We start from the raw sequence: 12,402 nt of genomic DNA on the forward strand, positions 1-12,402 counted from the left end.
ACTGGGGGCTCCGGGGGCGGGGGCCCCTTGGCCCCGCTGCCGCCCCCGCGGAGGGTGTTGTGCACCAGCTCCGAGATGATCATCTTCTCGAAGGCGGCGGCATCTGCCAGGTTCCGGCCCCGCGGCGGTTCGGGACCCCCGTCCCCGGGAGGGAAATCTCCACTTCGCAAGGAGTAACTGTTGTTGAAGTTGCCGTTAAGGGGCAGCGTGTCCATACCGCAGGCTTCCCGGCCCCCCCAGGCCTCCCAAGGGGTGCTCTGCTGGGCGGAAGGGGCCGGTCAGGAGGAGGAGGGCGGGGAGAGGCCAGGGGCGCAGGGAGGGGTGGCTCCATTCCACCTGGGGACCCTGGTCCTACGTTCCCTTTCTTCAGCCCAGCTGCAGGGCCTGCAGGTGGCATGCTGGTTGAGGTGCTGGACTCCCACATGGCCGACCACAGTTCGAGTCCCTAACCTGGCTGCTTGTTCTCTCTCTCTGGTGAGTGCACATGCCCTATAGCAAATTAAAATAATAATAAGTAAAACCATTTTTTTTAGAGGTTTTTGCTATAGGGCGTGTGCACTCACCAGAAAGAGACAGAAAGCGAGAAATCACCTCCCGGGGGGGATGGCCACACCGCAATCCCTTCTCCTCCATTCTCCTCTAGGGATTTTGGACACACACGCACACGTGCCCGGCATGAGTTTCAAGTCACAGGGTCCAGGACTTGAACAGCTGTCAACTACCTGGGAGTCCAGCGATATGACCATTACCCCATCTGCTGGTCCCAAAACACATCATTCTTTTTTTTTTTTTTTGTAAAGAATCATTTTATTTAACTTTATTTATTTACTTATTTTAATTTGACCAGATAGAGAAAGAGTGAGAGAGAGAGAGAAAGTGAGAAAGCAAGCTGCCAGGTCTGGAACTCGAACCACGGTTGGCCATGGGGGAGTCCAGTGCCCTTAACCACTATGCCACCTGCTGTCCTCACCCCCCAAATAAATAATTCTTAAAAAAACAAAAACCCAGCTGTGTGCTGGGTCCACTGCTGCAGCTGGACCCTCATCCCCTATTCCCCACCTGCAGGGGCTGAGCTCAATGAACGCTATCCACTGGGCTGCCAAGCCAGAGACAGCATGTGAGTGTGGGGGTTGGGGGGGCCGCCTAAGTCCTCCTCCTTACAGGAGGCCACTGTCACGTCCCTCTCCCCACCCTGGACACGGTACCAGGAAAGTCATACTTACTGGGTTCCCGGTAGCTCCCTGCAGGCACCAGCCAGGAGAGAGAAGAGAGAGAGAGAGAGAGAGAGAGAGAGTGTGAGCTTCCGAAGTCGAGTCTGGGCTCCAGTTCAGGAAGCGTGACATGGCCCCAAGGGGACAACCCTGGGGACCCCTCAGCATGCAAACCCTGTGCTTCCTCAGCCTGGCTCCCCCCCACCTGGTTCCGGCTTTCTCACGGTGAGCTCACCTGGGGAGTTGAAGACAGGGGGCGAGGAGGGATTGAAGCCCACCGACTCCGCGATGAGGGTGTTGTAGGGGCTAGTGCCCCCACGGGGCTGCAGTACCGGGTTGGTCAGCAGGTGGTTCCCCATGGTGCCTGCCCAGGGGGTCAGAGGTCACAAGGTGGCCAGAGGCGGAGCCTTAGGGAAGGGGGCGTGGCTGTGGGGGCGTGGCTCGGGCAGCAGCAGGAGGGACTCATGCTCACCTCGGTTCAAGGTGGGGGTGCTGTTGATGTCCCCCGCCATGAAGGAGGACTCCGTCTGTTTCCTCACAGTGTCGTTCCACATCCTCCGGATCCGGCTCTGGGGACACAGCGAGGTGAGGGGTGTGGGCTCGTGGGAACCCTTCTGCCATGGTGGGCACGCCCCCGCCGCCCGGCGCCACCCCAGCCGGACCCCGCTACCTGGGTCCCCGTGTAGTAGCGCGTGTTGCTTCGCATGGCTGAGGTCTTGAGGGAGCCGTGGGTGGCCCCGGGCGGGGAGCGGATGCAGCAGTACGAGTGACGCAGGCACTTGCTGTACTCCTTGTGCACCTGCGGGCGGGGGCAGTCAGCGGGCTGGGGACCGCGCACAGAGAGCTCCGGCGGCCGGCAGGGGGCGTGGTGGTTAAGGCGCTGGACTCCCGCACGGTCGACCGCGGTTTGAGTCCCGAACCTGATAGCTTGCTTTCTCTCGTCCTCTCTCTCTGGTGAACGCATGTACCCTATACTAATTTTTTTTTCAAGGATCATTTAGGGGCTGACAAGTGGCGTGGCAGTGAAGGGCACAGGACTCCCACATGGCCGAGTGTAGTTTGAGTCCTAGACCTGGCGGCTTGCTTTCTCACTTCCCCTGTCTCTCTCGCTCTGTCCCTCTCTGGTCAAATGAAAATAAATAAATTAAATAATTATTGAAAAATAGTATATATTTAATTTTATGTATTCATTCATTTATTCTAAATTTAACCAGAGAGAGAGAGAGAGAGAGAGAGAGGGAAAGTGAGAAAGCAAGCCACCAGGTCTGGGACTTGAACCCTGGTTGGCCATGTGGGAGTGCCCAGCACCTTAACCACCATGTCGCCTATTATCCCCGCCCTATACCAAAATAATAAAAATAATAATAATGAGACCCGCATAGCAGTTTAAGGTACTGGATTCCCACATGGATGACCGCGGTTTGAGTGCCGGATGTGGTGGTTTGAAACTCACGCTGGGCACGTGTGTGTGTGTGTGTGTGCGCGCGCGAACACGTATGTCCAAAACCCTGAGAAGAGTCTGGAAAAGAAAGGACTGCACTGTGGCCCACCGGACTGGCTGTGGAGGAGGGATTTCTTATTCTCTCTCTGTGTCTCTGGCAAGCGCATGCGCGCTATAGCAAAAATCTCTATCAAATTAAACAAAAAAAAAAGAAAAGAAACTAACAAACCCAGCTTCCAGCAGGTGTGTGTCCCCCAGAGACTGGGAGGTGACAGAAACCTCAGTGCCACCTGTACCCCAACAGCCATCCGATCAGGTCCACTCTTTTCTTGCTTGGGTCTGACTACTGTTTTTCTTTCTTTCTTTTTCTGGAGAGGTTTTTGCTATAGGGCACATGTGCTCGCCAGACAGAGAGAGACAGAGAGACAGAAATCCAGAAATCACCCCCCAAGGGGGGATGGTCACGCCACAAACCCTTCTCCTCTTTTCTCCTCTCGGGATCTTGGGCATGCACGCACACACGCCCGGTGTGAGTTTAAGCTACCGGGTCTGCCACTTGAACCGCGGTTGACTACGTGGGAGTCCAGCAACATAGCCATTACGCTAACTGCTGGTCCCACTACTGTTTTTCTTTTTTTGGAGAGATTTTCACTGTAGGGCGCGTGCGCTCGCCAGACAGACAGAGAGAGACATAGAGACAGAAAGTGAGAAATCACCCCCCAGGGGGGATGGTCACGCCGCAATCCCTTCTCCTCCATTCTCCTCTCGGGATCTTGGGCACGCACGCACACGCACCCGGCGTGAGTTTTAAGCCACCGGGTCCGGGACACGAACCGCGGTCGACCACGTGGGAGTCCAGCGACATAGCCATTACGCTAACTGCTGGTCCCACTACTGTTTTTCTTTTGAAAATTATTTCATTTAGCTTTATTTGTTTGTTTATTTAATTTGACCAGAAAGGGACAACGCGAGAAAAGAGGGAGAGTGAGGAAGCAAGCTGCCAGGTCCGGGACTTGAACCGTGGTCAGCCACGTGGGAGTTCGGCGCCCTTACATTCACCTGTAAATGCAACAGAACTTGAGCGGGCCCTAAAATACAGAACACACGGGCACAGACAGTGTTCATCCCTGACTCCTTCAATGAGGGGACTTCACAAAGGGTGAAGTAAATGGGATTAGAACACAAGGTATTCTGGTACCAAAAAATAGGTTTTTCATAATACTTTCTCTTGATTTTAAATTTTTTTTTTTTAAGTTTTTGCCTTAGGGTACATGTGCTCGCTGGAGAGAGAGAGAGAGACAGAGACAATGAGAAGCAAAGTGAGAAATCAGCCCCCAGGGGGGATGGCCACGCCGCAATCCCTTCTCCTCCATTCTCCTCTCGGGATCTTGGACACGCACGCACACGTGTCCGGCGTGAGTTTAAGCCACCGGGTCCAGGACTCGAACCGCGGTCGACTACATGGGAGTCCAGTGACACTGCAATTAGGCCAACTGCTGGTCCCAAGATTCAGATTTTAAAGGGCACCATGGGAGGGAGGGCGGCAAGTGGTACGGTGGTTAAGGGTGCTGGATTCCAACATGGTCAATCGCAGTTCGAGTCTTAGACCTGAAGTCTTGCTCTCTCTCTCTCTATCTCACTATGTCCCTTTCTGGTCAGGTTTAAATAAGTCAATAAATAAAGTTAAATAAAATAATTTATTTTATTGTTTTTAAAAAGGCACCATTCAGAGCTGGCAGGTGGCATGGTGGTTAAGGGTGCTGGACTCCCACACGGCTGACTCCAGTTCGAGTCCCGGACCTGGCAGTTTGTTTTCTCACTTTCCCTCTCTTGCTCTCGCTCTGTCCCTCTCTAATAAAATTAAATCAAGTTAAATTTAAAAAAATAATAAAAGGCACCTTTCTATCACCACAGAAATCACAGCTCTTTCCAGAAAGAAAGTGGAAAACGGGAAACCAGCAATTAGCGTCATGGCTATGTCGCTGGACTCCCACGTAGTTGACTGTGGTTCGCATCCCGGACCCGGTGACTTAAAACTCACGCCGGGCGCGTGTGCGTGTGTGCCCAAGATCCCGAGAGGAGAATGGAGGAGAAGGAATTGCAGTGTGACCATCCTCCCTGGGGGGTGATTTCTCGCTCTCTGTCTCTGTCTCCGTTTAGCGAGCGCACGCGCCCTATAGCAAAAACCTCTCCAAAAAAAAAAAAAGAAAGTGGAAAACGTTCAAGTGGAAAGCGTCTCATCAAGGTGGAGCCCAGTCATTTGTCATCTGCAGGTGTGACTAATGCCCCACACGGGGGCAAGGGCCCTGCTGTCACCACGTCCTTGCCCTCTGCCCTCCCATCACCCCCCAAATCCCCGAATCTCACTCCTCCAAGCCCCACATCCTATTCCAGAATCCTTTCCACCCGTGGCTCAATTCTCCCGAGCCTGCATCCCCTCCCAGCGGATGCAAAAGGCAGGTGTCCTCGGCCGAGCTGGGGCCCTGTCACCCTCACCTCCCTCTCCTGGGCGCCCGCCCCCCGTGCCCTCACCTTCTTCTGTAAGGCGCAGTGAAAGACGAAGATGAAGACCCCCTGGAAGGCGTTGAAGGTGGTGAAGAGGTAAGCCATGACCACCGACTCCTTGTTGATGAACAGGAGGCCAAACGCCCAGGTGAGCCCCAGCAGGAAGAGCAGCGCGATGGCCCCCAGCGCCCAGGATCTGGGGGGAGAGGGATGTCAGTACCCGGTGACACTCACAGCCCGATCAGGGGCCTGGAAGGGAGGCGGACCTTGGGGGTCGGGGGGGACGTGAACATCACTCATTCCCCTGCAGGCTTCACTGTGTGTGCCCTATTTCCAGTCCCCTTAACGTACACTTCACCGGGACCAGCAGGTGATTTAAAGCGCTGGACTCCCACATGGCTGACCACGGTTCGAGTCCCGGACATGACGGCTTGCTTTCTCACTTTCCCTCTCTCTCTCCCTCTTTCTGTCTCTCACTCTGTCCCTCTCTGGTCAAATTTAAAAAATAACTAGGGACCAGCAGTTGGCATAATGGCTATGTCGCTGGACTCCCACGTAGTCGACCGTGGTTCAAGTCCCAGACCCAGTGGCTTAAACTTACACCAGGCACGTGTGCATACGTGCCCAAGATCCTGAGAGGAGAATGGAGGAGAAGGGATTGCGGTGTGGCCATCCTCTCTGGGGGGGTGACTTCTTGCTTTCTATCTCTCTGTCTCTCTCTCTCTCTGGAGAGCGCATGCACCCTATAGCAAAATCCTCTCCAAAAAAAAAAAAAATTCAAAAAATAACTAAATAAAGTTCAATAAAATAATTATAAAAACAAAACAAAACAAAACGAACTCATGCCGGGTGTGTGTGTGTGTGTGTGCGTGCGTGCCCAAAATCCTGAGAGGAGAATGGAAGAGAAGGGATTGCTGCATGTCCACCCTTCTGGGGGGAGATTCCTTGCTTTCTGTCTTTCTGTGTCTCTCCAGTGAGTGCACGCACCCTAGAGCAAAAATCTCTCTTAAAAAAAAAAAATAAAACACGCTTTACTGTCTCTTTCTCCCTCTTTTTATTTTATTTTTTAAAGGTTTTTGCTATAGGGTGTGTGTACTCGCTGGAAAGAGACAGAGAGGGAAAGTGAAAAATCACCCCTCTGGGGGTTTGGCCACACCACGGTCCTTTCTCCTCCATTCTCCTTCTGGGATTTTGGGCAGGCACACACACGTGCTCGGCATGAATGTCAAGACTCCGTGTGAAGGGGAACCAGCAGTTGGCGTCATGGCTATGTCGCTGGACTCCCACGTAGTCGACCGCGGTTCGCGTCTCGGACCCGGTGGCTTAAATCTCACGCTGGGCGCGTGTGCGTGCGTGCCCAAGATCCCGAGAGGAGAATGGAGGAGAAGGGATTGCGGCGTGACCATCCCCCCTGGGGGGTGATTTCTCGCTTTCTGTCTCTCTGTCTCTGTTTGGCGAGCGCACGCGCCCTATAGCGAAAACTTCTCCAAAAAAAAAAAAGACTCCGTGTGAAGGACTTGAACCACCGCTGACCATGTGGGAGTCCAGTGCCTTAAGCACTATGCCACCCGATGGCCCATTTCTCTCTTAATATTTTTCTTTCATGAGTGAGAGAAGCAGTTGACACAGAAAGAGAGAGAGAGAGAGACAGCCACAGGGTCTTGGCACCACGACCATACCCTGGCCTCAACCAGCACTGGATCATGGCCCCACATGTGTCCTGCATGCTCAAGGAAGGTCTCCGGACTTGAACTGGGAAGCTTCTCTTGTGGGACCACCTCACAGAGCATCACGTTTCACTGCTGTCCCGCTGTCTGGCCTGTGCGGTTGCCCTGTTTCTTTTTTTCTTTTTTTTTTTTTTTGAGAGATTTTCACTGTAGGGCGCGTGCGCTCGCCAGACAGACAGAGAGACACAGAGAGACAGAAAGCGAGAAATCAGCCCCCAGGGGGGATGGTCACGCCGCAATCCCTTCTCCTCCATTCTCCTCTCGGGATCTTGGGCACGCACGCACACGCACCCGGTGTGAGTTTTAAGCCACCGGGTCCGGGACGCAAACTGCGGTCGACTACGTGGGAGTCCAGCGACATAGCCATTACGCTAACTGCTGGTTCCCATGCCCTGTTTCTTTTCAACTTACCCTTTATTGGATGACTTTTGTTGTGTTTTGTTGTTTTTTTGTTTTTGGAGAGGTTTTTGCTATAGGGCGCATGCGCTCGCCAGAAAGACAGAGAGAGACAGAGAAACAGAAAGCGAAAAATCACCCCCTAGGGGGGATGGCCACGCCGCAATCCCTTCTCCTCCATTCTCCTTTCGGGATCTTGGGCACGCACGCACACTCGCCCAGCGTGAGTTTAAGCCACCGGGTCCGAGACTTGAACTGTGGTCAACTACATGGGAGTCCAGAGACACAGCCATTACGCCAACTGCTGGTCCCTATTGGATGACCTTTTGAACTCAGCCTCACCCTCGTGAGGGTGGTGACACCCCTAAAACAGCAGGCTGGATGTGCCAGTGATGTGAGCTTGCCAGAGAAACACAGAGAGAGACAAAGTGAGAAATCACCCCCCAGGGGTAATGGCCACTCCACAGTCCCTTCTCCTCCATCCTCCTCCTGGGATCTTGGGCACGCATGCACACATCTGGTGTGATTTTCAAGCCACTGGGTCCGGGACTTGAACCACAGTCCGCCATGTGGGAGTCCAGCGCCTTAACCACCAAGCCACGTGCTGGCCCTGACACGTGTTCTAATAGGCAGTCAGTAAGTATGTAAAGAGCATAATAAGGGGCCGGCAGGTGGCGTGGTGGTTAAGGACGCTGGACTCCCAAATGGCCACCTGGGGTTCGAGTCCTGGACCTGGCGGTTAGCTTTCTTACTTTCCCTCTCTCACTCTGTGGTCAAATTAAATAATTATAAATAAAGTTAAATAAAGTAACTAAAAAATAAAGAACGCAATTAAACACCCTTCTCGATACTTAAAGATCAGCTCACAGGGCCTGGCTATGGTGGTAAGAGCAGGAAGGAGCTGCTGGGTGGTGGCTGAGGCCGCGTGGGAGGCCCGGGTTCGGTTCTTGGCCCAACTGAACAGGCTGGGTGTGGGAGCTGGCAAGGCCTTGTCAGGGACCCTCTCTCTCTCTCTCCCTCCTACATGCGTGTTCTCTTTGCATCATAAAAACCACCAAGAGTGGGCCCAGCAGTTAGCGTAATGGCTATGTCGCTGGACTCCCACGTAGGCGACCGTGGTTCGAGTCCTGGACCCGGTGGCTTAAACTCACACCAGGCACTTGTGCGTGCGTGCCCAAGATCCCGAGAGGAGAATGGAGGAGCAGGGATTGCGACATGACCATCCCCCCTGGGGGGTGATTTCTCGCTTTCTATTTCTCTGTCTCTCTCTGTCTTTCTGGGCGAGTGCACGCGCCCTATAGCTAAAAAAACCTCTCAAGAAAAAAATAATAATAAAAGTTAAATAAAACTAAATAAATAAAAGATAGAATAAATTAATAAATGAATGAAATAGAAAACATTCAACTTTAAAAAAGAGAAGAGAAGAAAAGAGAAAAGGAAAGCAAAGGACCACCGGGCCAGAGAGTGGCGTGGTGGCTAAGGCACTGGAATTCCCACATGGTTGACCACAGTTCGAGTCCCGTACTTGGTGGGTTGCATTCTCTTCTGTCTCTCTCTTTCTCTGGCAAAAGTCATGTGAAAAATAATAATACTAATAAATAAATAAAAAATAAGTAATACTTTAAAAAAAAGAAAAAGAAGAGGAGGCCTCACAATAAAGATAATGACTGTTTAACTTAAAGTAGAAAAAGCATGGTACAGCATGCTGCAAGAATAATGCTGGTAACAATTGGCGTGCATGCCCAAGATCCCGAGAGGAGAATGGAGGAGAAGGGATTGCGGTGCGGCCATCCCCCCTGGGGGGTGATTTCTCGCTTTCTGTCTCTCTGTCTCTTTCTGTCTGGCGAGCACACATGCCCTATAGCGAAAAACCTCTCGATAAATAAATAAATAAACAAAATAATTTTTAAAAAAGAAAGGAAAAACCCACCCGCAGCAGAACCACCAGATCTAAGAGAAGCACCTTTTAGGAGCCCTGGCGTCGGGGTTGGGGACAGGGATGGGGGGTGCTCACTTAATGTTGTCGAGACGACTGGAGTCGGGCTTGAGCACTGAGGAGCTCCGGATCATCTTGTGCAGGGTCACCATGAGGAACACCAGGTTCACCTGGGGCGGGATGAGGACAGGAGGCTGGGCTGCGGTCCCCTGCTCCCCCTGAGCCCTTGGAGGCCAGGGCCAGGCCTGGCAGGATCTCAGCTACCATCCCCTGCTGTGGGGCCTCGTCTGCTGGGAGATCCCCGGACCTGGGAGATCTGCTGCTGCACTACGCTAGCCCCGGGCAGGACTGGTGAGTCAGCGCCCTCCTGGCTGTCGGGGGCTCGGGGCCCGGGGCCACACAGCTCCTGGCTCACCAGACCTCAGTACCCGGGTCCCGCACCCTGCTCTGCTCTAAGCGGGGTGCCCGGTGCTTTCCAACGAAGTCTTCAAGCCAGCGCTTCTTGGGGCCCAGGAAGAGTGGGATGGGGGGCCCGGGGTCTGGCCAGCCTGGATGAAAGGGGACACGTTGCCAGGTTGCCACCTTCCCACTTACCACGATGACAAAAGACACGGGCCCGATGAAGCTCCAGATGAAGTAATTGTCCACGCGGAGCCAGCAGCTGTGACAGAAATGGGGTGGGGTAGATAGAAACCGGGGAAGTGGGGGCCCTTCTCTCTCCTCCTGGGAAGCGGGGCCCCCTTCCTTCTCATCCCAGGAAGTTGGGGGATCCTCCTCTCTCCTCCCGGGAAGCCGGGGAGTGCTTCCCTCTCATCCTGAGAAGTCAGGGCTCTCTCTCATCCTGGGAAGCCAGGCCCCCTTCTTTCTCTCTCCTCCTGGGAAGCGGGGCCCCCTTCCTTCTCATCCCAGGAAGTTGAGGGGTCCTCCTCTCTCCTCCCAGGAAGCCGGGGGGACTTTCCGTCTCATCCCGAGAAGCCAGGGCTCTTCTGTTTCATCCTGGGAAGCTGGGCCCCCTTCCTTCTCATCCCAGGAAGTTGGGGGGCCCTTCCCTCTCATCCCAGGAAGCCAGGGGTCCTCTGGCATCTGGGGAAGCTGGGGGTCCTTCGATCTCATCCTGGGAAGCCGGGGGGCCTTTCTTCTCACCCGAGAAGCCCTTTCCTCTCATCCTGGAAAGCCAGGGGCCCCTTCTCTCTTGTCTCAGGAAGCCAGAGGGCCCTTCCCTCTCACCCAGGAAGCTGGGGGGGGGGTCCTTCTCTGTCATCTGGAGGAGCCTGGAAGCCTTCCCTCTCATGCAGGGAAGTGGGGCCCTTCCCTCTCACCCAGGAAGCTGGGGGCTCTTCTATCTCATTCTGGAAAGCCAGGGGAGCCCTTCTCCCTTATCCCAGTCGGCTGGGGTCACCCACAGGCTGCCATGGCCTTGGTGAGCAGAGTTGGGGCAAGGCCCGTGTCCCCAGGGTCCTGGCCCGGAGCAGGAAGCCAGGAGGGGCAGAGCCCCGGTGGGTGGGTGGGTGGAGGGGGAGCGAGCGGGGACACTCACGCCTTCTCGGTGCCGTAGCTGCGGTAGTCGATGGCGGCGGCGATGCCCACCACCAGGGCCGGGAAGCAGTAGCCGCCCAGGTAGTAGTACTTGGTGCGCGAGTACTCGCTCTCGAACACCTCCACCAGCAGCAGGTAGAGGTGCACGCCCTCCAGGCACAACCAGGAGAAGGCGGCCAGGAAGAAGTAATGCAGCAGGCCGGCGAAGATGGGGCAGGCGATCTGGGGGAGGGCGCCGCCGGGTCAGGGGCGGGGCCGGCTCCTTTCCTACCCCCGCCCTGCAGCACCGCCGCGGCCCCAGGCCCCCACCTCGTACTGCGTCTTGTCTATCCCGACCAGGAAGAGCAGCTCGGCCAGGAAGAGGTTGATGCAGAGGTTCTTGTGGATGGTGTTGCGGTCGGTCTGCAGCCCCCGCAGGAAGCAGAAGGTGGAGATGCAGATGGCCAGGCACACCAGCGAGATGACGATGCCCACCCAGGTGATGACCGACAGCAGCAGCTCGTTGATGCGGCCCTGGTACTGGGCGACAGGGGCGGGGCGCGCTCAGGACCTCCCACCTGCCAGGCCCCCTCCCCTCTGCAGGCGGCCGCTCATGTGCGGAGATGACCAAGGCCATGCCAACTTGCGTCTCCAGCATGCCTTGGGAGACGGGGTGGGGGAGACTCGGGTTCCAGGGTGCCGTGCAAACCCAAGCTAGCAAACCCGGCTCCCGGAAGGGGGTGGCGGTGGTGTAGGGGGAGGGGTGGTGGGCGCGGCATGCCGGCCGGGGCTTACGATCTCGCGGTGGGCCATGAGCACGGCGAAGTTGGTGAGGTGGCTGCAGGCGCACGTGGTGTGGGTCTTGTTGGACTCCACCAGGCGGCAGCCCTGGGTCGACCAGTAGCCCAGCATGGACCGCTCCGAGTAGTTCCAGAAGGAGCAGTTAGCGTTGAAGTGGTTCTTGTCCTATGGCGGGATGGCGCCCCGGGTGTCAGAACGCGGGAGTCCCATTCCCGCCACCCTCCCCTCCCCAGGCCCCCCCAGCGATGGGGACGGGGCATGGGATTTCAGGTCTCAGGGGACAGCGTTCTAAAGGGAACCGGCCCGTGAAGACGATACCCGGGGGAGAGAGCAGACAGGTGCGCAGAGGAAGCTGGGGCCCCGCTCGGCTCACCTCGAGGTGGGCCACCGTGAAGATGACAGGGTCCATGAGGAAGACGCGACTGGACTCCTTGTTGATGGAAGCCGCGATGACCTGCGAGTTCACCACCAGGGAGGCGCCCCCGGGGCCGCCCGCGCCCGCCTCGCCCGCCAGCTTCACCGTGGCGTTCTCCGTGGACAGGAAGAGGCCCAGGTTGTTGTAGAGGATGAAGACGACTTTGACCACCCCTGGGGAAGATGGGAATGGTGGGTCCTGTGCTGGCCGTTGGGACTTCTGAAGCCAGCCCAGAAGGGGCATGGGGAATCCGGTGGGCAGTACCAAACGGAAGGGGAGTGGCCCAGCACACATGGGGCTTGCTGTGCCATCTCGGGTGACTCCCTAACCTCTCTGAGCCTTAATCTCAAACAGCACGATGACCTCTGAATTTCTTTTCTTTTTTTCTTTCTTTTTTTTTTTTAAGAATTATTTTATTTAACTTTATTTATTTATTTTAATGTGACAAGAGAGGG

The 12,402-nt window shown here is 55.3% G+C and overlaps 1 protein-coding gene across 1 annotated transcript in view; it reads right to left on the reverse strand.

Annotated features, from left to right (window-relative positions):
• ADGRL1 (adhesion G protein-coupled receptor L1) overlaps positions 1-12,402 on the reverse strand; it is a 44,722-nt gene that overhangs the window by 568 nt on the left and 31,752 nt on the right. The window contains exons 12-24 of the mRNA XM_006161050.3: positions 11,906-12,120; positions 11,527-11,697; positions 11,062-11,271; positions 10,754-10,974; positions 9,811-9,877; positions 9,295-9,386; positions 5,185-5,353; positions 1,882-2,010; positions 1,684-1,780; positions 1,447-1,575; positions 1,224-1,241; positions 485-489; positions 3-242 (exon numbers count right to left, since the gene is read on the reverse strand). Coding sequence (XP_006161112.2) covers positions 3-242; positions 485-489; positions 1,224-1,241; positions 1,447-1,575; positions 1,684-1,780; positions 1,882-2,010; positions 5,185-5,353; positions 9,295-9,386; positions 9,811-9,877; positions 10,754-10,974; positions 11,062-11,271; positions 11,527-11,697; positions 11,906-12,120 — 1,763 coding nt within the window. The remainder of the gene's footprint in view (positions 1-2; positions 243-484; positions 490-1,223; positions 1,242-1,446; positions 1,576-1,683; positions 1,781-1,881; positions 2,011-5,184; positions 5,354-9,294; positions 9,387-9,810; positions 9,878-10,753; positions 10,975-11,061; positions 11,272-11,526; positions 11,698-11,905; positions 12,121-12,402) is intronic.

The sequence above is a fragment of the Tupaia chinensis genome, unplaced genomic scaffold (genome assembly GCF_000334495.1).
Source record: "Tupaia chinensis unplaced genomic scaffold, TupChi_1.0 Scaffold138060_1, whole genome shotgun sequence".
NCBI lineage: Eukaryota > Metazoa > Chordata > Mammalia > Scandentia > Tupaiidae > Tupaia > Tupaia belangeri.